This window comes from Schistocerca cancellata, chromosome 1 (genome assembly GCF_023864275.1).
Source record: "Schistocerca cancellata isolate TAMUIC-IGC-003103 chromosome 1, iqSchCanc2.1, whole genome shotgun sequence".
Lineage (NCBI taxonomy): Eukaryota > Metazoa > Arthropoda > Insecta > Orthoptera > Acrididae > Schistocerca > Schistocerca cancellata.
Window position 1 is genome coordinate 535,763,947 of NC_064626.1, and position 25,633 is coordinate 535,789,579.

The 25,633-nt window shown below is 43.2% G+C and overlaps 1 protein-coding gene across 1 annotated transcript in view; it reads left to right on the forward strand.

The window, feature by feature from the left end:
- The first annotated feature begins 497 nt into the window (after positions 1-497).
- Positions 498-25,633, forward strand: part of LOC126179496 (inter-alpha-trypsin inhibitor heavy chain H4-like) — a 66,696-nt gene continuing 41,560 nt past the window's right edge. Inside the window, exons 1-7 of the mRNA XM_049924612.1 lie at positions 498-585; positions 7,988-8,154; positions 8,270-8,380; positions 10,277-10,415; positions 13,963-14,074; positions 14,619-14,779; positions 18,284-18,487. Coding sequence (XP_049780569.1) covers positions 505-585; positions 7,988-8,154; positions 8,270-8,380; positions 10,277-10,415; positions 13,963-14,074; positions 14,619-14,779; positions 18,284-18,487 — 975 coding nt within the window. The 5' untranslated portion in view covers positions 498-504. The remainder of the gene's footprint in view (positions 586-7,987; positions 8,155-8,269; positions 8,381-10,276; positions 10,416-13,962; positions 14,075-14,618; positions 14,780-18,283; positions 18,488-25,633) is intronic.

Genomic DNA, 25,633 nt, shown 5'->3' on the forward strand with positions numbered 1-25,633 from the left:
TAACATCATCTACTTCATACAGTTGATGGCGATTTCCGAAGCATACTTTTATGACGTCTCATTTCTAGTCGAATACGTCAGTCTGAACTTAAATTTCGTTTCCTCGTACGTGTAAAACTTGTTGATAAAACGTGGATGTGATGTAAAACAGGCCCAGTACAGTATCAGCAACATATCTAATTAGCTCACTGTGGAGCTATTTTCAAATCATATTTTTTTAGCGGTTGCCGCAATGACGTTTCGTCTTCTCCGAGAACTGTAGTCCTCAATGCATCTTCCCTCACAGGAAAGCACGTTGCTGAGAGGTGACATTTCGCGAGGTGATCGAGCGAGGTGTGTACAAACTTGCGCCCATTGAGGATGGCGGAAGCTGCAATGGCGGTCAGGTGCTTCCAGGGATCGGCGTCTTGAGACGTCACTTTCTGCGAAAGCAGATGCAGAGACCGGCCGCTGCTGCTGTTTTATATGGAGGCGGCGGCGCGTCTCCGGCCAGTCGCAGACAGCATGCGCACTTGGGAGGCAGTTGTTGCCGCGGCGCTCGCGGCGGTGTTCGCGCTGACCTTGGCCGCTGCTGAGGACGCGCCGGTGAGTAGACTCACTCCTTATTAACGTGTGGGAGGTAATCACAAGGAACTTCTCAGCGTGCTCTGCCCCAAGGGACTTGCAGTACTAGTAGGGATTTCCAACAGGTGAACGAGATAAAATTCAGAATCATTCCATACAAGACGTCGTGTTTTCCTCTAGCAGTGTGTTAAGTACCTGAGTCACGCAGATATGCTGTTGTAAAGAATGGATTCCCTGCCTTCACGTACACTGACTTCTTTAGTCCTGCTGTATGACACTCGTGTCGCAAACGTATCTGTTGAATGTAGGTGGCAGTAATGGATGTGTATGACGTCATGTTTACTCGTACACTGTGAGAAATGTTCACTAATACCTCTATCCTTATTGCTAGCCAACCACTAGTGGTGAAATTTTCTTCCAGCAACAAGATTCGAATGAAAACCTATGTCTCCGAGTAGGAAACCACAGCGCACTCATAGCTTCTCAACGATTTTACCCTCTAGCTTTCTGTAATGTAACTGTCTATCGCCCTACACAGCAAGATAAATTCATTTAATTCTTTCGTATTTACTTGTTACGCTATACATATTTTTTTTGGAAAATGGAGTTTCAAAACCCAACATAACCCGAGGCGGTTTTTAAAGCAACAGCCTCCACTTTGTGAGCCATCGATACATTGTCCTATATCGATACACTCTTAACGCACTGGACCGATACCCGTGAGAAGGACAGTCAGATTCCCATACGGCCATCACCATCATTCCAAAATATGACCTCGTATTCCTCCCTTCCTTCTTTTGCTCTTCGAAGTCAGTGCCCTCTTGACAAAGACGAAGCAGCCATGCTAATCATCATTTTCGGCAGAGGGACGGTCAATGTGTTAGCATCATGTGATCACTCTCCTTTGAGACTGTAAGGTGAGATGTGGCAACAATCTTACGACAATGACGCAGTGTGCCGACGAGTAACTTTAGGGTAACCGTTGTTCTTTCTCTGCTGACCAAATAACAAATCCTGGAGACGCAAATTACTTCAGCTATCGAGGTTCTAACTGGTTACTTCAGAATTCAACACCAACGCAGTAGCGGCGTCATTAACCTCACGCAGATACTTTAACTTTTACTACAAATAGTTCAAGATATCGAAACTTGATTTCCGCCAGCAGAATCCGTCGAGGGATGAGTTGATTCATTTATTTATTTGTTTATCAAGTTCCGTGGGACCATGCGAGCCAGAGCTACATTGCCGTAGAACGAGTCACTGCACTGATTATAGAATGCTGACTGGAAGGTTTATAAACAAAGAATTAAATAATTAATAAAACGTGCAAAGAGAGAGTAATGGAATAGATAGCACACAACAAAGAAAAGTTCTCAACTACTGCGAAGAACTCATGTGCAGAATAGAAAGTTTATGCCTCAAGGAAACCTTTCAACTTCGATTTGAATACCTCGGTTTTATCATTTTTATTTCTACTGACTTTTATTCAGAGTTAAATTTTCTGAATATTACATACTGCTTTTGTACAATGCTTCAGGAAATATTATCCAGGGGGTGGTAGTTTCTTCTGAAAGAAGCGCTATTGTCAACAACATACATCATGATGATCATGATGAAGGAATTCATGTATGAGGGTGGCAGAGTTAGAATCCTGAAATACGTGAACGACGACCTATACGAAGTCAGTGAAATGACACCGCAGATATGAGTGACCACCCGTTTCTGGACGAAGGTTTTTTTTTTTTGAGAGTACAGAACTCTCTCAAAATGTAACATCGTAGGAGGTACAGAGTGAAAGAAAGCAGAGTAGACAGACTTTCGCGTTTCATTGTCAGTGACAGTGAAGATCATACAGTGAAGATAGCAGCATTTACTTCCTGCACAAGATCTTCAACGTGGTTCTTACAAGAAAGCCTTTCATCTTCACTCCGTCCTAACGATTTAAAATTGTCGATTTCATTGACTGTTTTGTGACCTTCTAACAATAAAATGTTCCTTTTACAAACCTTTACCTACTGTGTTTTGTTACACTTAAGAGTTAATCTCTTCTCTGAAAGCCACGTGCTAATGTTACTGGCTGCCTTGTTAGCTATGTAATTTATATTACGTCCCACGTCTTTTAAATAATAGCCGTGTCATCTGCAAAGCGAATAATTTTTGTGTTATATGTCATGTTTATTGGCAGATCAGTGATGTATATCAAGAAAAGCGATGGACCCGTTCCCACATTACATGACCCCTGTCACATCCAAGCCTTTCCCCCTTTGCGCACAGTGGAGGACAACATTCTGCTTTCTACTTTGCAGATATGAACTAAGTCACTGATAAACTTTTCCCTCAAACTATACAGTTACAATTTATGAAAAATTATTGAGTGGTCTACACAATCAAATGACTTTTTCGGAATCAAAGGAAACACTTCCTGTCCTCAACCTACCATATAGCCCTACCACTGCCTCATAAATAAGCAAAAAGTGACATATTCTGCGGATACCCCGTTCCTAAAACTAAACTGAGACTCTGACAGAGAATTGTTCCTACTGAGTCGTGTCAATACTCTCGTATACACGGCTTTCCCAAAAACTTTTGAAATCACTGGTAGCAATTAAATTGGACGGTGATTCTTTACGTTATCTGTTTCACACATTTCATGTTGTAGCTTCAGTTTTTATAAACTGATTTCGCCAACGAGTATTTCAAACAGTCAGGAAACTGACCAATGCTGAAAGATTGATTGTACATGTGACTAAAAACAAAACCAATGAATGGTGCGTTGGTCTTCTTAGCCCTACTTGAAATTTCATCATATCCTCAGGCGTCTTTACTCTTTAATAATGGAATAACTGATTTCAGTTTCGACTTTCCTTGTTTTCTGTAGCTACATATGATATTATTGTCTCGGAATGTTCTTTATGTTTATCTGTACCAATAAAATTTTGATTTAGCTTGTCGCGTATTCCTAAGAAGTGGTAATTAAATATTTTACACAACTCTGGCAGATAACTAACAGAGGTGTAACACGTCGAGCACACATATATTCTGCCGTGATACTTCTTTCACAATTAACCATGAAGTTTTAATTCTGTTCCGAGTGGTTTCTATTCTCCTGGTGTAATAAATTGTTTCAGTCTGCCTGGTAACAAATCTATTGCTATTTGCAGTATTCCCAACATCAAATTTTTGTTACTGGGCTCTGGGTGTCCTTTACATTATGATACAGCTCCTTTTTCCTCTTACATGATATCACTTATAAAAATCGGTCACTTATTATTGGTTCACATGTGCTTGCACCTTCATAATTGGAAAGACTGTAGGCTTCTTTCAACTCCAGCCATTAGACACCGGTTTTAAACGTGTGCATTGCAAGTGGAGTCGTATCTCAAAATTTTTGTTTACTGCTTCGGGATATGATTATGCTTCGATTCTTTTCTGTATTACAATCTGTGCCTCATGGTCTGACAGTAATTTGGTAATTTTCTCACACTGCCCATTAACTAGAGAACAAACTATGAATATATTGTCTATCACTATGCCGATATTTCTCTGAACTCTAGTTGTAAAGTATACTGTCTGTACCAGATTGTCATATTCATGCAAATCTGTTAACCTTCTTTCCTCTGGCGAATCAGTCAGAGAGTTTATATTAACATCGTCATACGAGCTCAGCCTCCTGTCTTTCTTAAGAACCGAGCCTTGCACATTATCGAGTCTGCAAAGGGAAACTCTGTAGTCTACACTGCGAGAATCTGCGGAGGTCTATAACGACAGTTTTTTCCCTGAAAATTCAAACTCCTCTGCGCATTTTCAAATATTTTGTTTTTACATACTTCTGAGATCTCATCTCTCATGAATAAGATCATGCGTTTGGCATAAACGGCACACCTCCCTTCTGCAACCAACTCCTTTCATAGAAATCAGTAAGATGCACTCCTCTAAAGGAAGCTTTACAATTTTTTTCCCAACGTAAATGATACCCTGAGATACAATGTCAGTGTACAGATCTACAGGCAATTCATCTTGTTTCCCTTTCACATCCATAGTATTTTAATGAAACAAACATATTGTAAAATCTGATCTGCATTCTCATTTATTGAACAATCTGCAGCGTGAACGAACGTAGGTAAGATAAGGGGATGTTCTGCATAACTTCATCCTAAGAAAGGTGTCGTCCTTCTTCACGCTCTCATCGGAATTTGGCCTCGAATGAGCCCAAACCCACCTACTAAACTGTCACTTACAAGATTCGCTAACCGCCCCTTCGCAAACCGGTTTGGGTGTAGGCTGTGTCTAATAACGCCGAACTTGCGGATTCAGCTGTCCCCACCAAAATGTGTGCCTTATCAGCAGTTCAAAAATGGTTCAAATGGCTCTGAGCACTATGCGACTTAACTTCTGAGGTCATCAGTCGCCTAGAACTTAGAACTAATTAAACCTAACTAACCTAAGGACATCATATACATCCATGCCCGAGGCAGGATTGGAACCTGCGACCGTAGCGGTCGCTCGGCTCCAGACTGTAGCGCCTAGAACCGCACGGCCACTCCGGTCGGCTTTATCAGCAGTCATCAGCGCCTTTTAGACACCCGTATTACCTTACTTCTCAGCACTTTCAAGACAAGGTTTCCAGCTGACCTGCCCTAATGCTGCTTACTCTACACCTTGTGACTGGATTAAGCGCTGGAGGCAGCTGGCCGATGGACGGCTCTATTTGAAACATTGGCTGGATATCGTCGCAGGATCGAGCCGTATGTAGTCTGCTTTCACACCCAGCAGCTAAACTCGCTGAAAAAATTATTAACCTATGATCCTTTGGTGAAATTTATCCTTGCATCATTAAGTAATGCAAATTTAAGTAAATGCAAGTTGCAATAAAAGAAAATATTATTAATGTGGTGAATAGTGTTATATTCTCGTGAATTATTGATGCAGCCATCACCAAAAGGTTTATATTGCGAATAACTGATGCCCACTTCGCTGGAGACCTCCAGTAAAGAGTAGTACGCTAATATAATACAGTTCTGATATTAACAACGACAGTTTTCTCTAAAATACGAGAACAAGGAAAAACTTAAAAATGATACCGAGGTCTTAGTGTGAATAAAATCGAGACTGCACCATTCTGGCATTCTCAGCCTTGATGAAAATGGTGTCGCCTCTTTATTTCTACAAAAACTGTCACTGTTAATGTTACGGTTGTTATGCCATTGCACCAGACTATGCAGAAACTCTCGAATGCCAGTAGGAGGTTCATTACTCTATTAAATACTAGTAATACCCGTAAGCCGAATTACTCGCCCCTGTGCACTTGTCAAAGACTGTTACGCTACCAAGTACCGTTTATGAAATGAAATAGATCAACATATCATAAAATTATAACCCTATTTACTCATTACTTACATTATCGTGCACAGCGAGGATGAAAAATTTTCTTTCGTAACAGTCACCGACAATTGCATTTTACAGACTGAACTTTTGTATGTGCAGCTAATTTCACAAAATATAAACGCAGTCAGTTTTCAGGATTACGGCAAGGTCTCAGTACGGCAGGTATCAGCTGTGATATCTTCTTCTTTCTCTGATTCCCTCGGCAGTAAGAACTTGGTACCACAAATAGTCTACCATTACGCAACACAGCCACCGACATTAAACCCTGGAGCTCAATATACGTGCACTTTTGAGGAAAGGAGATAATGAGAATGAAGATGGGAAACATTAGTACGAGTAGTTACTTAGCTGAACCAACCCCTTGGTATCCATCAGCATCGGATTACATTGTTGAAACCTACGCTATTTGGTGACCGACATGTTATTTTTACAAAATAAATGCGACATGTTATTTTTACAAAATACATGTGAAGTTGAGAAATTCATCTACCGGACATATTAAATTTCATTTTATATGTAAAACAGAATTCAATAGATATATTAACAGGCAAAAATCAAAACCAAAATTTAAATATTACTTCGTGATACTCTCACTACGACGAAGTACACCAGAGCGACCTGCGATATATGCGTTAATTTCTTACCGCTAGTGACGAGATTAATAAATGAAAAGGACAATTTTAGTTAGAATGGAAATACGATATTTCATTCGTACTGACGATCACAAACGTACCTGCAACTCTGTCAGCCTTTCCTGCAGTTTTACAGACAAATTATGGTTTATCTGCATATACTACCAGTGCCCTTGACCGTTAGAATAAGAGTTCGCTGCCTGCAGTAGATGTTTCAATAGTGGCTTGTTTCAGCCTCTTAGGCACAGGTAGAAGCGTTACGGAGGAATTTCAGAGCTGTTGTAATTGAATTTAAAATCCATATTTTAGCTTCAGACACAAAGGGGATGGTGAGGCAGCCTTCGCAATCTAGGAACGGCCATGATACACAATTATGGATTATTATGGACACAAATAAGATATCCGCAGAGAAAAGAATACTTAAAACACAAGAAAAAAAAAACAAAAGCTTGTTTCGTCCCTTAGGGAAAATTACTAGATGTACCGAGAGAATGAACTAATCGGAAGGAAATAAACAGGCAATTACTGAACCATGTGGCTGGTAGTGACGAGAACGAGGGGCTCGGACGCATGAGCGCTTTGCCAACCACAGAAGCATCGCTGAGCTGGCGGTCGGCTTGTTGCAGAACTGGACGCGAGCACGTGTTGTTACAGAAGCTGCACAAAATAGCACACGTCTTCTGGAGGTGCAACCGAATTCGTGCCATGAGTTTCCCATGCACGCCTAACCTCAAAGTAATGAAGTTAAGCATATGGTCAACAAATGTGGCAGCAGATTCACAGGCTAACCTTCACTATGTACCGAAACCAACAAATTTCTAGTAAACAGCGTTTCCGAGTGGACTTGGGAGCGTATGATCCTTGGTGACTCCACCAACAAAAAGTCCTAATTTTTGGCAACACATCGATCGGTTTGGAATGGCAGGAAAAATACTTTTGTGGGGGAAATACTACTACCAAATTTACGCCTCATTAATTATGTACACTGTGAACCCCTTGTTGGCGACTGTTTGATTCGTAATGTCTTCTATAGCTCGAACCTCTTCCTGTAATTAACATCAATGAAAGGTTTCTTAATTCTTTATAGGAAGTTCTAGATGCTAGAAAAGTCATTTGTTGACATCTGAGATGGCAATATGGTCAAGTGGCCAACTGCCAACAAAGAATCAATCAGTCCATTAATTACGAGTAATTAAGTATCGTAGTCAATAAGATTACAGATCCACTTGAGTTGTGTTCCACGCAATTTCCTTTCCTTTCTATAAAAACTGAGTGAATGCGGAGTAATTGAAGGTGAAAGTGGGAGAAATGAGGGAGAAGAATGGGACAAAAAATGAAGAAAACAAGGGGAAAGGGGGAAGCAATGAGAAAGCTTGCTGCAGGACTGAAGTTGAGCCTTGTTTCAGGGGTATCCACCACCAGACGTGTACAGCCTCCATGTGGTGAGCCACGTGCGGAACCGGTACGCCAAGACTGTGGTGACCAGCAGGGTGGCCAACACCGCCAACGTGTCCAGAGAAATCAGCTTCGACGCCGTCCTGCCGGAGACTGCCTTCATATCGGGATTCGTCATGTGAGTTGCAGACCAGCTAGCAGCCTACTGTCAGTGAAACTTCTCTTACGTGTGGCATCACGAATAACGCCAGTGACAGGGTGTGCACTGTAAGGTGTCTGTTGTGTTGTTGCAGAGAGATGGACGGCAAGGCGTACGAGGCGTACGTGAAGGGGAAGGAGGAGGCGCTAGAGGAGTACCAGCAGGCCGTGCAGGCCGGGCAGGGCGCCGCGCACGTGCAGCTCAGGTAGCGGCGGCTTCTCTAATTTTTTTTTTTTTTTAAATCTTATGGGACGTAACTGCTAAGGTCATCAGTCTCTAACCTTACACACTACTTGACCTAAATTATCCTAAGGACAAACACACACATCCATGCCCGAGGGAGGACTCGAACCTCCGCAGGGACCAGCCGCGCAGTCCATGACTGCAGCGGCCGAGACCGCTCGGCTTATCTCGCACGTCGCAGCTTCTCTCACAGCGCTTAGTGTAATGCGTAGGCTCGCGTGTGTGGAAAGCTGAAATCTTGCCCTAAGGTAGATCAGCCTTAGCTCATGGTCTAGACTTCCGAAAATTCGCCGGCACAAAGATAAAATCTGGAAATGGCAACTAGAAAATATAATAATAAACAGCATTTTAGCAACAACGATGGTCTACAGGGCAGGTGTAAGGGTTTATCTGTTTTTCAAAACGTTTGTGGCCATTTTCCCAAAGCACGCCGTGATAACGAATTATTCAGATATCAACAATCTGGAGATATAAAACAACATGTTAAGAATTGCCCATTTCACTTAAAGTGAAATCATAATTGATGTTACCTTAGCGTACTACATTGTGAAGACAATAACACACATATGAACCACATCGACCATATACGTGACTATCCATGTTTCGCAGTTCTTATTACAGGGTTCTAGGGGCTGTAGGCCACATTTTGCGAGCGCGCGCGCGTGTGTGTGTGTGTGTGTGTGTGTATGTGTGTGTGTGTGCGCGCGCGCATAAAAGGGAGAGACACAGACGACAGAGAAATGATTGGAAACAAAAATTTATTAGATCCTCGCCCCACCGGATTAGAATAAAATCTCGAGTTTTCAACTATTATCTTCATCGTCCACATCAGGAGCAGCGGACTGTCGTTAACTGCTTGTGAGAGGGGCTTTTCTATATACTCTCATAATAACGTGAGCCCCATTACGTGCATCAGTTAAATTTTAGCTGCTGTTCCAATTCTGATTTGTACGACTTCTTTCGTGGCAGACACGGTAGGTTGCTGGGAAGGCATCTTTGTCTCATCAAACACAATTTGGTATTAATTGATGGGGGTGTGTTGAGCAACTGCGTATTCAGCGAACTGAAATTTTTAATGTATCATTCGTGTTCTGCAAAACATTCAGCATCTGATATTGCTTCCACGTTGCCAAAGGATGTTCAAAATTCTACGGACCCTGCAACCAAGTTAACTTTTGAAGCTGTATTGGAACGACAGCGATCTTAGACAGCATAACAAAGCCATTCCGTATCCATCGCCACTAATATTTATATATTATGGAGCAGTTGTTACCGAATAACGTTTGGTATCTACAGCAGTTTTATATACCTGCTCCACATGTCACTACAGACGTAGTGGCCTGAAGATAATTACGTTTTATTGAATCCGGTTACCAGAATAAATAAATGTTAGCTGCTATATAGACTGACTGTTCTCGTTATATGTGAGACCAAGACTACCCTCAACAAGGTACACGGTAACGAACTTCACCAAAGGACTCTACTCATTACAACTGAGACATTATAGGGGATATGCAGTGATTTTCGTTATATTTGAATCTCGAGTCTCTTCGAACCGGAGAGTACTCTTCTCCAACATGATCTTCAATCTGTGGCAATACCTTGCGGTTATTTATAATGATTGCTCCACTTGTTCTATCCATGTGCCTTCACTCGCAGTTTTAACTTTATGTTGCTACTGTGATTTGCCAAAAATTTTGTTTTATCATATGCAGTTTGGGAACCATCTAGACCTTATGGCAGTGTTCTAACCTTGGTGGATGCACTCAAAGCATCTAAAATTTGGTATTAAAGACTTTGCTTCCAGGTTCCTATTTTGATCGAGAACATATAAAAATTTGCCTTATTTTTATTTTAGTGCAAGAGATTCAAACGTGGTGTCCGTGTCGGTGAACGTGGAGGCGCAGAACAAAGTGACCTTCAACCTGACGTACGAGGAGCTGCTGCAGAGGGAGCTGGGCGCCTACCACCTGCGCATCAACCTCAATCCCGGACAGGTACATTTGCTCTGAGTAGGTACATGCGAACTAAAAACCGCGAATACTCAGAGTTACTATCTAGCCGCGACTGCAAAACAGCGTGTGGAAACATGGGTGTTGAGCCATGATTTTTGGGTTCTTCTCCAGTACCTAGCATTAGTTCTGATAGTGCTAAAAATCCTATAGTTTTTTCTGAGCTGTCTACGAACGCTTCCATATACAATGGGAACTTGAAGAAAGTAACTTTCAATAAAATTGTTGAAGTTCTGTGAAGAGAAAGAAATCTATAAGGAGTCTTCAAAAAAGAAAAGAAATGCAAAGATAAAATCGAAAGAGCTACGAACGTCTGTAACTAGAGTTGTATGAAGGCCGTTCAACCCAGTCGATACCTCGTGATGAATGGTATAACATAGACGTGTCGTTCATTACAACTACTGCTTAACTTATAAAATCAGGATGTGATTGCAGAAATGAAAGTTCGGAACAAGAGCAAGAATAACTGGGAAATGTGCTAACTCGTATTTTCTCCGAATAAGTTACCTTTTTGCATGAAACTAAAGACTACTCAGAAAAAAATCACAAGAACGAATGGAGTACGAAATGAGGAGTCAGGCTGTTTCTACGACAATCTGACTGGAAAGTCTGTTAGATTATAGATTAGCGAAGTGACTACACCCGTGCAGGGACTGTCAATTTGGCAGCCCGGGCCAGATCTGCAGCATTTGCACGATAGGGACACAGTAATGACACCATTGGTTGTAATGGTTGTCGAGAGATAAATAAATAATAGATAAAATTAAAATAAAAGCGGTATCAAGATTGTAGATGGAACAAAGATTATAAAAACGTCTTGAACCTCAAGACTCCAAATTTGTTACGGAGATTAGCATCGCTCTGACTCTTTTTTTGTGGCCTTCAGACCTCAGACAGGTTGGTCTGACGCAGATCTGCATGCTGTTCCGTCCTCTGCAAGCCTCTTCGTCTCTGCCAACTAGTCTAACCTGCATCGACGTGAACCTGCTTACTGTCGTCTAGCCACGGTCTCCCTCTCCACTTTTTATTCCCCCACTGCCCTCAGTTACCGAACTGAATATTCCCGGACGTCTAGCGTGCCTTATCATCCAACTTCTTCTTAATGAAGCTGTGTCATATTTTCGTTCTTTTCACGATCCGATTCAGTAGCTGCTCAGAAGTATCCAATCCACCCATCCAATCTTCAGCATTCTCATATGGTACAAGGTTTCGAATACTTCTGATCTCTTCTTTTCTGAGCTGTTTATCGTCCACAATTGAGTTCCGCACAGGACTACCTACTAATATCTTCAAAAAAGACATCCTAAATATTAAATTTATATTCGATGATCGCAAATTTATGAGTATCGCAGTGCGTCATAATGTGAAAAACAATACCAAAAAAAGCAAGGTTCCGGGGTCTAGGCAAAGAAGAACACCTCTTAGCCGTAGCCGAAAAGTTACTTTGTCTAATATTGCTTTTTACACTGTGGCGCGGTACGATATTCAGAAAAATTCTGTGTTAACAGACTGACTCCGAAGCCTACGCAGTTATTAAGTTGGTGCTTATGTTCGTAGCGTTTCTGTTTGGCACGTTGAAATTCCGGTTGTTATGGGTTTATTTATCGACTGTCATTTTTCATTTATAGTTCATTGTTCCTATTTGGGTTTCTATTTTGTTATTTTGTCATATGGAGATAGTGTGTGAGGCTGTGAGAGCTATAAAACGGAATGCCAAATGGAGTAATTTCCGACGTATTCTTCTGTTTGAGTGCGATAGAGGGCTGTCGCTAGCTGAGGCAGCAGGAAACTTTTTCACCATGTGTGGGGATAACGACAATGGGCAAAGCACTGCAAGAAAATGGTTTTCTCCTTCTAAGCAGTATCTTTTTGGCATTAATGATCTCTACGTTCAGGTAGACCCTCGGGATTTGATGAAGACCTTTTAACACGCGTTAATTCACAGTCACGGTATGCTCACGAACTGTAAAATGTGACGAACTGTGATCATTCGACCATTGTACGACATGTGAACCCATTTCGGAAGATTCAAACATCGGATGTACGGGTACCACGAGGTCTAGCTCAAAACAAAAAATAAAAAAAGTCAGCGGGTGGCCGTATGTCCGTCTTTGTTTGCTTGACATCTGCTGGCTCGTGAACAACACCGACCCCTCTTTTAGTGTTACTGGTGACGAGAAATGGTGTCTTTATTGTAACATAAGGAAATGAAGGAAATGGTTGGGCCCAAACAAAGTAGGAACATTCTGTACAAAGATGTACGAGTATCCATAAAAGACGGTGTGGTGTACTACGAATTGCTTCCTGGAGGTGTAACCATAACAGCTGAAATCTATCGTCAACCACTGAGAACAACGGCGAGCAGGAGTGTGTGAAGTGATGTGATCCACGCATTCTACTAGATTCCCAAGAAACATTATAAAGGAGTTGGGTCGGGAAGTCATTCCACACCGACCTCATTCAACTGATATTTCGCTCTCGGATTTTCATCTCTCCCGCTCTTTACCGAACAACCTTCAAAGAACCTCCTTGCTCGTTGAAAATGCACTTCGAACATGGCTCGATGCGCTCTTCGCCTAAAAACCATGTGATTTCTACAACTGGGGAATCGAAAAGTTACATCAGCGTTGGCAGACTGTTGTAAATACTGAAAAAACATATATTATTGATGACTAAAGTCTCTGTTACGTGTATTTGTTGTGTTTATTAAACTTACGGGAAAACGCTACGATCCTATGCACCAAGCCAATAATAACGAATTCGTCTTCTTCAGAAAATTTGATTTTGCTGTTGTCAGTCTACAGCTTTTCACTTTGCTGTCCAAATATAAAATCTCATCTACAGCTTTCAGTGACTCATTTCATAACGTAATTCCCTCAGCATCATCTGGCTCAATTCGACTACTTTCCATTACCCTTGCTTAGTTCCTGATAACATTCATCTTACAGTGTTTCGACGTTTTCCTACTCGTCGTCTTCGTCTCTTCGACTGAAGATAACTAGTGGGAAACTTGTCGAAACGTTGCCACAACACGACACGACTCATATGATGCCCCGAGAAGATTTCTTCAATGAAATTCGTAGAGAAAGCTTGTAATCCTGTGTCTATCTTATAACCTTTTTTTTAAGGGCCTATACATTCCGTTCAAATGGCCTTTAAGTACTCTGTCGTCCCTAAGAAAATTACAATATCATCGGCAAAACTGAAAGTTATTGTTTCTCCTCCCTAATCTTTAAAACGTTTCCTCCACTCATTAGTCAATGTACGAGTAGTGACTAATTAACATTAGGGAAGTCAACAGCACCGTGACGTTCGTTATCAACCTCTGTGACCCTTTCATGACCTTCGACTCCGCTTTTTGTACAAATTGAAGGTCAACTTTCCTTTCACCTATGTTATCGCTGGTACCTACAGACTATCCAATAGTGCTTTCCAGTAAACGTTATGGAAAAACACCTGTAAACCTATAAATGGTGAAAATGTAGGTTTGCCTTTATTCAGTTTACTTTATAATTTTCTTTCTGCACCACAGATCGTGAACGATTTATCGGTGGAGGTGCACATCAACGAGACGAGCGACATCACCCTCCTTGAAGTCCCCAGTCTGCAGCAGAGCAACGACGTCTCAGACGAAGAGAACTCTAGTGAGTGCACCGCTGGTCTCAGGTTCAACACGCCACTAACGTACTTGCCACAATTATGGAAGTTTTATCCATAAACACAGGATCTGCTCGTCCTTTGCTCTGAATATAGAGTATCTTCATCTTACTATTTGTCTTAGCATTTAAAATGTACCATCGTTTTGAGAACAAGGACTGATCAGTTGCTTCTCTATACATCCAGGCAAATTGAGAGTACAGAATCTTAAAATTTTATCAGTGGAATGAGCATTTCGTGAGGTCTGGGGATTACAGTTGTGTGGCATCGACATCTCGCCACGATATTTCGGCTGACAGACAGTCTTCCATTTTCAGTTCAGTTTTACAGTGGTAAATTCACCTGAAGATAATTCCTTGTTTGCCAGCCGAAATATCGTGGTCAGATGTTGAAGACATCCGGCCGAAATTCCGAAATCTCGTGAATAATTCAGGCATTTTAAATTCTTGTACTCGAAAAAATTTAATTCTTAAGTCTAATGAGATACCGGCATACGTGTAAATCACTGTAAATAGTAATGCCTACACGCAGCTAACCCTCTGGCGCACACGGAGAGGCCTTCGCCCACGACAGCCGAGGTGCGGTGGTCTCCCAGCAGGGAGGAGCAGGCGGCGCTGAGGGCGGAGGGCGTGCAGGGACAGCTGCTGGTGCGCTACGACGTCGACCACGCCGCCAGCCCCAACCAGATACTCGTGAGTCACCCCTCTGTTCACTTGTTCCGTAGTGTAGTGGCTAATCTTGTTCCAAGTGATATAATTTGGTTTCAGGCACTTCTAAATGCACTAACTCACAAATGAGTACTAAATGATATGATAACCTTATGTTCTCATTTCGACAGACTGATGCCTTTCCACAACTCTTTTTTTCCCTTCGTCAGTCTACTAATTACGACTGCATTCCACATAATAAATAACCAAAACCCTTGTATTATATCCTGTATCTCCAGTATTAAATGAAATAATCGCCAATGCTTTAGGAGTTAACAGCGGTAGAGAGATCTTTCTTGCTGTAAGGGCTTTATGTACACTCTGATTAACACCTCTTTTATTTCATATTTTGCCCATATAACCGATATGCGCTGTTCTCTTGTACACATCAGCCTCCGTATTCTTTGCAGTGCCCATATAAATAAACTGTCTTGTTCATATTTGATTCGCACTGACGAAATTGGTTTTAAGGATGCATCTAAGAATGTTCTATTTAATCCCTGTTGAATGTTGATATCAGCTGGTGTCTTCCTCTGAACAAGGTTTTTTTGCCTCTAATCGTCTTTTGTGTTTCTTAATATCGAGCAATTTTTGTTACTTCATCTTGTATTTGCAACTTCTTTTTGCTTCAACTATCTCCTCCAACAGGTATTTATTCTGAGTTGACTACTTGTCTTTTTCTTTTTCGGTTTCTTCCACGTGTTTCTTCATTATAGAATGTCAACTACGTCCGCAAAGCATAGCGGTGAAATGCTTGTAATGTTATACTTGTTCTACATCTTTTATGTTCCCTCATGGTTTCTGCAGAATATTAATGATAGAAGAAGAGCAAAAAATTGGAATCATGTTATTTCCCCCTAGAAGACGGAACAATTATTGTTGCCTGAGCTACCTTTATGTTGTTGCCACTTTACTTTCTTCAGGTATCAGAAGTTATTTGCCTCTGTTTATAGTTCACTTCTGATTTCGTCAAGGTTTCAGTTTTTATATCCAGTTTCTCACTGTGAAGTCTTTCACAACTTCCATTAATGCCATTCACATAATTGCTTTTTTTTCACAAAATTTATTCTTGTTAATGTATTACTTTCGTAGTCCTCATTTTTAAAGCTCTTCCAATGTTTCTGTGGCGGCTTTTAATTTTTTCTCTCTTTTTTCTTAATTTTCTTTTCTTTTTAGAGTTTCCGTATTTGTTTGCTACTGCTGGATACAAAGAGAAGAGATAAATTTTTTCTAGAAATATAAAAGTAAACGTGTATTCTGCTGGAAAGAACCGTCCAGCACTAAGAAGGGTTCGTCACAGTAGGTACCAATTTATCCTACAAATTACAAATACTGACACAAATTCTCGATTATGGTTTGGTACAAATACAACAATATTACTGTCACAAAAACAGGTTGTTATTAGGCCATCCCATATTGAAATAATCCCTCCACCCAGTGGACAAGTACCACATATTAGCCATTTAAACAAGGTAAGATGGGAACTGTATGGACTAAGTGTAGCTAAACTCAAAATATAAACGAGCGTGGTTGTGTTGAAATGTACGTGCTGAACAATGAATATGCTACTATGTCGTATAATTTTACCACATGTAGATAGTGTTGATAAGATCACTTGCTACTTATAGTGGGCGAAATTATCTGTGATATCCGAAACAGGTAAAGGTTCTCCATCAACCTAACTACTGTTGATCTTAACACCAATGAATTTACTCACACATTCTTTGTGACGTATGTTGTCACTGATTAGAAACACGGAACTGGTGATCCAGCCTATGTTCTGGAGTGTACTTTTGAAATTGCAGTGCGTTTGAGGCTAGGAATCACCAGAGAAGTTTGATGATGATCATAACAACCTACTGCTTTGTGTACCTATTGTCTCAAAACTAGAGAAAAAGCCAACGCTATAGTGCTAATGTAACATTCCAACATAACAATGCTATAGCGCTCTGGGCCAAAATGTGCATGTCTTCTCTGCGTCACTGAAATGCTTATTCATTTCACTGCCCAACACAATGCAGGTTCTTGTGTGCCCATGCTGGTATGATTTTTATTAATCTCACACTTCCTCAACACATGTTGCTGTCGCTTAATCTCGAAGCAGTAATATAAGAAAATGATAAGTTAAATTATTTATTCACGCTGATAATCTACCAAGTATTGTAATACATTAAATAGAAACAAGTACTGAACAAATTTCACCGTGATTTTTGTATCAAATATTCAAATATGGGATCTTGAATGGCGAAAACTGACCTGTAAAATTTAGATAATGGAGTGGTAAAGCGTTTTCAAGCCCAATCAGGTTGTTTTCTATATAGCATTTCTAACTAGCACAGATTAATTTCATTTGGGTACTCGTTGTCTAAACAATCTTGTTATATAGACTACATACTTAACATCAGTTTGACATATCAGATCAGAAATTACTAAAATATATGCTGTGGTGGCTATACATATTATCAAACAACTATTTCAGTCTGATTAGCAGGAAATAAAATAGCAGCGTGGGGATATTGGTCGGCAAGGAAAGTTCTTTACTGCTATAAGCATGTGTGCGAAAAAGCAGAGAAATTGACGATTGCAATTTGCGAAAAAAAATTACAGAAATGGTAGTCTCGCATGGACAGTATAGATCATCAGTATAATTCACGCACAAATTCGTAAATCACGTAATCACTACATAACATCCACAACGAAAGCTAGAAAATGTCTGCTTTGTCTTTTATGAGAGAGAGGGAGATATCGTGAGCTCTTTGTCGTCACAGATGGAAACGTTATAAATGTATATCGTCAACCACGAATGCACGTGGATTGTAATAGGCTACAAAGGAACAGTGAAGTCCCCCTAGAAAATTGCCAAATGCATGGTACAAGAAGTTACTTTGAATGATAATTATTTGAAAATACATTTGAAACACGGAAACTGTGAATGGATCATCAACGAATGGCTTGAATGCAACAAGCAGGAGTCATACTCCATTGCACAAAATGGCATGTTGAAACACCAGAATACCACCATCTTCATTCAGAACTTTTAAACTACACAGAAACAGGACACAGATACAATAGTGAACCTCCCTCCTTCCACAGCAAGTCATTAAAACTGAATTTTGGCAACCTGCATAGTCATTGGCCCACCCTGGCCAAAGTTCTTTAGCTCAAGTAGATACGATATGCGTTTTGGAGCAGAGATATTTTGCTGCTGGCCTATCGACTCACAAGGCATGCGATCCTTGGCAATCAAGTGACTCATACAGGGTTACTTACTTGGAGTATACAAAGTTATGGAACAGATCACAATGTACGATCCCCACATACTTCAATACCAATACGAATGATTTTCTGTGTCTTTGCAGCTAATGATTTCTTGTTAACCTGACACATTTTTTAATCCACCATTGTAACACTGTTGAACGGTGCTATGCTGATTAGTCTCAGTTTTCATAATGACTTCACTGGCAATGCTGAAACATTTCTTCTGGACAGGTGACCGATGACGGATACTTCGTGCACTTCTACTCGCCGCCGGACCTGCCACCGCTGGAAAAGTACATCGTGTTCGTGCTGGACGTGAGTGGTTCGATGAGCGGTCACAAGATAGAGCAGCTGAGGCAGGCCATGGTCTCCATCCTTGATGAGCTGAGTCCACGTGACAACTTCACGCTCATCACATTCTCATATGGATCACGGGTAAGGAGCAGGTGCTCTCATTTGTTTACATCATGATAGTATGCACTATTTCGCTTAACAGACACAGGTAACTGAAGACTCGGAAATAGAAAAGAGAGTTTCTCATATCAAAAGGAAAGAGGTAGCACAGAGAACGTAGAGTATGTTTCAAAATCCCATATATTGTGCTGTGCAGACACTGTCAATAAGCTTGTAACGTAAGTAGGTGTTGCTGTGTTTAAGTGCTTTGACATCAGAAAAGCTGCAGTCTCCACCAAAGAGTCCATATGAAATTCCTAGTAGATTGTAACACAAACAAATTGATAAAATTTTTAAAGAACGCTATCAGAGTTAGTGGAAAACCATTGAGGGCTACAACATATCCACTACAGAGTATGGGAACATTATAAAAAGAAAGACTACATCTGATATTTTTACTTAATAGTTACCTGTTATACAGGGTGTTCCGAAATACCGGTCACACGCCCCCAGGACTTGTAGAGGGGAGTGCGTACATAATGTTTTGAACAGGAACTCATGTCTGGAAACGTCATCCAACGACGCTACAGAGCGTCAAAGGTAGAGGCTCAGACGCCTAAATATATAGTGATGCTGTGATGATGTTAAAAACTTACAAGGTCAATGGAATGGGTAAATGTATCAATTTTGGGTAAAGGTTCCTGGTTTGGAAACGATCGAGTTGCAAGTTACAACCAAAAATCAGTCTGATACCTCTGACATGGGAGTACATGTATCAGCGTGTTGTTGATAAGAATGTAGGATATGTAAGTTTTAGTGGTGGTAATATTTGATCAAAACAAGAAAAAATGTACCGTAAAAATGTGCTCTAAAATGCATACCAGAGGAGCTATGAGCAATTGTTCATCTTCGCTTCTGTGAAACACATCTCTATTGAACAAGTTCTCGTAGCTCTTAAGTTATGCAGTTTAGAGCTCATGCTTACACGATTTTTTTCTTTTTCTTGTTTTGCTCCTTACTACTACCTCTGAAAGTTGCATCTCCAGCAATCTTAGTAACAACAGTACCGGTACATGTTTTCTACTGTGAGAGCCATCAGAATGACTTTCCCTTGTAATTTTCTGCTCATTCGTTTCCGAACCAGAGACCCTTACTTCAAATACACTCCTGGAAATTGAAATAAGAACACCGTGAATTCATTGTCACAGGAAGGGGAAACTTTATTGACACATTCCTGGGGTCAGATACATCACATGATAACACTGACAGAACCACAGACACATAGACACAGGCAACAGAGCATGCACAATGTCGGCACTAGTACAGTGTATATCCACCTTTCGCAGCAATGCAGGCTGCTATTCTCCCATGGAGACGATCGTAGAGATGCTGGATGTAGTCCTGTGGAACGGCTTGCCATGCCATTTCCACCTGGCGCCTCAGTTGGACCAGCGCTCGTGCTGGACGTGCAGACCGCGTGAGACGACGCTTCATCCAGTCCCAAACATGCTCAATGGGGGACAGATCCGGAGATCTTGCTGGCCAGGGTAGTTGACTTACACCTTCTAGAGCACGTTGGGTGGCACGGGATACATGCGGACGTGCATTGTCATGTTGGAACAGCAAGTTCCCTTGCCGGTCTAGGAATGGTAGAACGATGGGTTCGATGACGGTTTGGATGTACCGTGCACTATTCAGTGTCCCCTCGACGATCACCAGTGGTGTACGGCCAGTGTAGGAGATCGCTCCCCACACCATGATGCCGGGTGTTGGCCCTGTGTGCCTCGGTCGTATGCAGTCCTGATTGTGGCGCTCACCTGCACGGCGCCAAACACGCATACGACCATCACTGGCACCAAGGCAGAAGCGACTCTCATCACTGAAGACGACACGTCTCCATTCGTCCCTCCATTCACGCCTGTCGCGACACCACTGGAGGCGGGCTGCACGATGTTGGGGCGTGAGCGGAAGACGGCCTAACGGTGTGCGGGACCGTAGCCCAGCTTCATGGAGACGGTTGCGAATGGTCCTCGCCGATACCCCAGGAGCAACAGTGTCCCTAATTTGCTGGGAAGTGGCGGTGCGGTCCCCTACGGCACTGCGTAGGATCCTACGGTCTTGGCGTGCATCCGTGCGTCGCTGCGGTCCGGTCCCAGGTCGACGGGCACGTGCACCTTCCGCCGACCACTGGCGACAACATCGATGTACTGTGGAGACCTCACGCCCCACGTGTTGAGCAATTCGGCGGTACGTCCACCCGGCCTCCCGCATGCCTACTATACGCCCTCGCTCAAAGTCCGTCAACTGCACATACGGTTCACGTCCACGCTGTCGCGGCATGCTACCAGTGTTAAAGACTGCGATGGAGCTCCGTATGCCACGGCAAACTGGCTGACACTGACGGCGGCGGTGCACAAATGCTGCGCAGCTAGCGCCATTCGACGGCCAACACCGCGATTCCTGGTGTGTCCGCTGTGCCGTGCGTGTGATCATTGCTTGTACAGCCCTCTCGCAGTGTCCGGAGCAAGTATGGTGGGTCTGACACACCGGTGTCAATGTGTTCTTTTTTCCATTTCCAGGAGTGTAGATACATCATCCTCGAAAGTTTGTGACGTCATTTTGGAATCATCCTAAATAAACATACGTCTACATGCGCCGGAGCGTATAAGTTTGACGCTCTCTAGCATCCTTTGATGACGTTTCCAGACATGGGACCCTATTCAAAATACACTCCTGGAAATTGAAATAAGAACACCGTGAATTCATTGTCCCAGGAAGGGGAAACTTTATTGACACATTCCTGGGGTCAGATACATCACATGATAACACTGACAGAACCACAGACACATAGACACAGGCAACAGAGCATGCACAATGTCGGCACTAGTACAGTGTATATCCACCTTTCGCAGCAATGCAGGCTGCTATTCTCCCATGGAGACGATCGTAGAGATGCTGGATGTAGTCCTGTGGAACGGCTTGCCATGCCATTTCCACCTGGCGCCTCAGTTGGACCAGCGTTCGTGCTGGACGTGCAGACCGCGTGAGACGACGCTTCATCCAGTCCCAAACATGCTCAATGGGGGACAGATCCGGAGATCTTGCTGGCCAGGGTAGTTGACTTACACCTTCTAGAGCACGTTGGGTGGCACGGGATACATGCGGACGTGCATTGTCATGTTGGAACAGCAAGTTCCCTTGCCGGTCTAGGAATGGTAGAACGATGGGTTCGATGACGGTTTGGATGTACCGTGCACTATTCAGTGTCCCCTCGACGATCACCAGTGGTGTACGGCCAGTGTAGGAGATCGCTCCCCACACCATGATGCCGGGTGTTGGCCCTGTGTGCCTCGGTCGTATGCAGTCCTGATTGTGGCGCTCACCTGCACGGCGCCAAACACGCATACGACCATCATTGGCACCAAGGCAGAAGCGACTCTCATCGCTGAAGACGACACGTCTCCATTCGTCCCTCCATTCACGCCTGTCGCGACACCACTGGAGGCGGGCTGCACGATGTTGGGGCGTGAGCGGAAGACGGCCTAACGGTGTGCGGGACCGCAGCCCAGCTTCATGGAGACGGTTGCGAATGGTCCTCGCCGATACCCCAGGAGCAACAGTGTCCCTAATTTGCTGGGAAGTGGCGGTGCGGTCCCCTACGGCACTGCGTAGGATCCTACGGTCTTGGCGTGCATCCGTGCGTCGCTGCGGTCCGGTTCCAGGTCGACGGGCACGTGCACCTTCCGCTGACCACTGGCGACAACATCGATGTACTGTGGAGACCTCACGCCCCACGTGTTGAGCAATTCGGCGGTACGTCCACCCGGCCTCCCGCATGCCCACTATACGCCCTCGCTCAAAGTCCGTCAACTGCACATACGGTTCACGTCCACGCTGTCGTGGCATGCTACCAGTGTTAAAGACTGCGATGGAGCTCCGTATGCCACGGCAAACTGGATGACACTGACGGCGGCGGTGCACAAATGCTGCGCAGCTAGCGCCATTCGACGGCCAACACCGCGGTTCCTGGTGTGTCCGCTGTGCCGTGCGTGTGATCATTGCTTGTACAGCCCTCTCGCAGTGTCCGGAGCAAGTATGGTGTGTCTGACACACCGGTGTCAATGTGTTCTTTTTTCCATTTCCAGAAGTGTATTATTCAGGTTGGTCCATTGATCGTGACCGGGCCAAATATCTCACGAAATAAGTGTCAAACGAAAAAACGACAAACAACGAAACTTGTCTAGCTTGAAGGGGGAAACCAGATGTCGCTATGGTTGGCCCGCTAGATGGCGCGGCCATAGATCAAACGGATATCAACTGCGTTTCTTTAAATAGGAACCCCCATTTTTTATTACATATTCGTGTAGTACGTAAAGAAATAATGTTATAGTTGGACCACTTTTTTCGCTTTGTGATAGACGGCGCTGTAATAGTCACAAACATATGGCTCACAATTTTAGACGAACAGTTGGTAACAGGTAGGTTTTTTAAATTAAAATACAGAACGTAGGTACGTTTGAACATTTTATTTCGGTTGTTCCAGTGTGATACATGTACCTTTCTGAACTTATCATTTCTGAGAAAGCGTGCTGTTACAGCGTGATTACCTGTAAATACTACATTAATGCAATAAATGCTCAAAATGATGTCCGTCAACTGCAATGCATTTGGCAATACGCTTAACGACATTCCTCTCAACAGCGAGTAGTCCGCCATTCGTAATGTTCGCACATGTATTGACAACGCGCTGGCGCATGTTGTCAGACGTTGTCGGTGGATCACGATGGCAAATATCCTTCAACTTTCCTCACAGAAAGAAATCCGGGGACGTCAGATCCGGTGAACGCGCGGGCCATGGTATGGTGCTTCGACGACCAATCCACCTGTCATGAAATATGCTATTCAGTACCGCTTGAACCGCATGCGAGCTATGTGCCGGACATCCATCATGTTGGAAGTACATCGCCATTCTGTCATGTAGTGAAACATCTTGTAGTAACATCGGTAGAACATTACGTAGGAAATCAGCATACATTGCACATTTAGATTGCCATCGATAAAATAGGGGCCAATTATCTTTCCTCTCATAATGCGGCACCTTACATTAACCCGCCAAGGTCGCTGATGTTTCACTTGTCGCAGCCATCGTGGATTTTCCGTTGCTCATTAGTGTATATTATGTCGGTTAACTTTACCACTGTTGGTGAATGACACGTCGTCATTAAATAGAACGCGCGCAAAAAATCTGTCATCGTCCTGTAATATCTCTTGTGCCCAGTGGCAGAACTGTACCCGACGTTCAAAGTCGTCGCTATGCAATTCCTGGTGCATAGAAGTATGTTACGGGTGCAGTCGATGTTGGTGTAGCATTCTCAACACCGACGTTTTTGAGATTCCCGATTCTCGCGCAATTTGTCTGCTACTCATGTGCGGATTAGCCGCGACAGCAGATAAAACACCTACTTGGGCATCATCATTTGTTGCAGGTCGTGGTTGACGTTTCACTTACTGTTTCCTTAAATAACGTAACTATCCGGCGAACGGTCCGGACACTTGGATGATGTCGTCCAGGATACCGAGCAGCACTCATAGCACACGCCCGTTGGGCATTTTGATCACAATAGCCATACATCAACACGATATCGACCTTTTCCGCAATTGGTAAACGGTCCATTTTAACACGGGTAATGTATCACGAAGCAAATACCGTCCGCACTGACTGAATGTTACGTGATACCACGTACTTACACGTTTGTGACTATTACGGAATCATCTATCACAAAGCGAAAAAAGTGGTCCAACTATTTCTTTACGTAATACACGAATATGTAATAAAAATGGGGGTTCCTATTTTAAAAAACGCAGTTGATATCCGTTTGACCTATGGCAGCGCCATCTAGCGGGCCAACCATAGCGCCATCTGGTTTCCCCCTTCAAGCTAGACGAGTTTCGTTCTTTGTAGTTTTTTCGTTTGATGCTTATTTCGTGAGATATTTGGCCCGATCATTATCAATGGACCACCCTGTATACTCACTCCACTCTACAAGTCCTACAAGTTTGTATCGGGAATTTCCGAACACTTTGTATATTCATATAAAATACAAGTATACCCATTGTTAGTAAAGAAAAGTTTCATGGGCGTTACCGGAGTTTTAATCGAGTTGGCTAAGAGGCAAACGGACCTGGCTGACGAGCTTTTTTGGTACTGCTGTGGAGCATGTCGTTTACTGGGCGGTGGTCGATGTACTGGCGGCGTGGCTGAATATGCACTGGAGTCGGGTGGCAACATCTTCCGGTAGCAGCATGGATACAGCAAGTGGTGTGTGTATTTTGATAGCAGCCAGAGATGGATGCCCATTGTTAGCGGCAGCCATGACCAGAAACAAAAACTCAACCATAATCGACGTCGCTACTCTCACCTCTCCAAGTGAAGTCCCTCCCGTCAAGTCTCATTAGGAGTGTCCCCTTTGCTGTGTCGAAGTCTCCCACAACATATGGTCTCTGCCCTAGCGTTCTGCAAGGAGCCCTTCTTGGGCGAGGCCATTCACCTGACTGGCCGTGTCGTCGTTCTTTTCTGGACAATCATATTATTTTGCAAGGTCTTTATTGATTGTTACCCACCGTCCACGATTCTCATAGCAGGAGCAACACACATTCACAAGAACGTTATTCCTGAAAGGCATTTCTTTACCTGGAAAACTGTGTTTCGTCAGTTAAGTGTTGACGACCCGCGACCTCTGGAACTGTCCATTTGTCATATCTGCCTACGTACAGCACCTTTACACTACAAATGCTAACACCAGCGAAACAGAACAGGTGTGGATCAACCAGTGGCCCGATATATGTTCAGCCATACAACAGATGCTATGATGATGATGATGAGCGTTTGGCGTCATTGGCCGGGAGGCCCCTCGCGGGGCAGGTCCGGCCGCCTTGGCGCAGGTCTTATTACATTCGGCGCCACATTGGGCGACCTGCACGCCGGATGGGGATGAAATGATGATGTACACAACACAACACCCAGTCCCTGAGCGGAGAAAATCTCCGACCCAGCCGGGAATCGAACCCGGGCCCGGAGGACGGCAATCCGTCACGCTGACCACTCAGCTACTGGGGCGGACAACAGATGCTATGTGAATATCCTGTGACGTCCCTCGGCTTATGACTCCAAACTTCACTGGTGGTTAT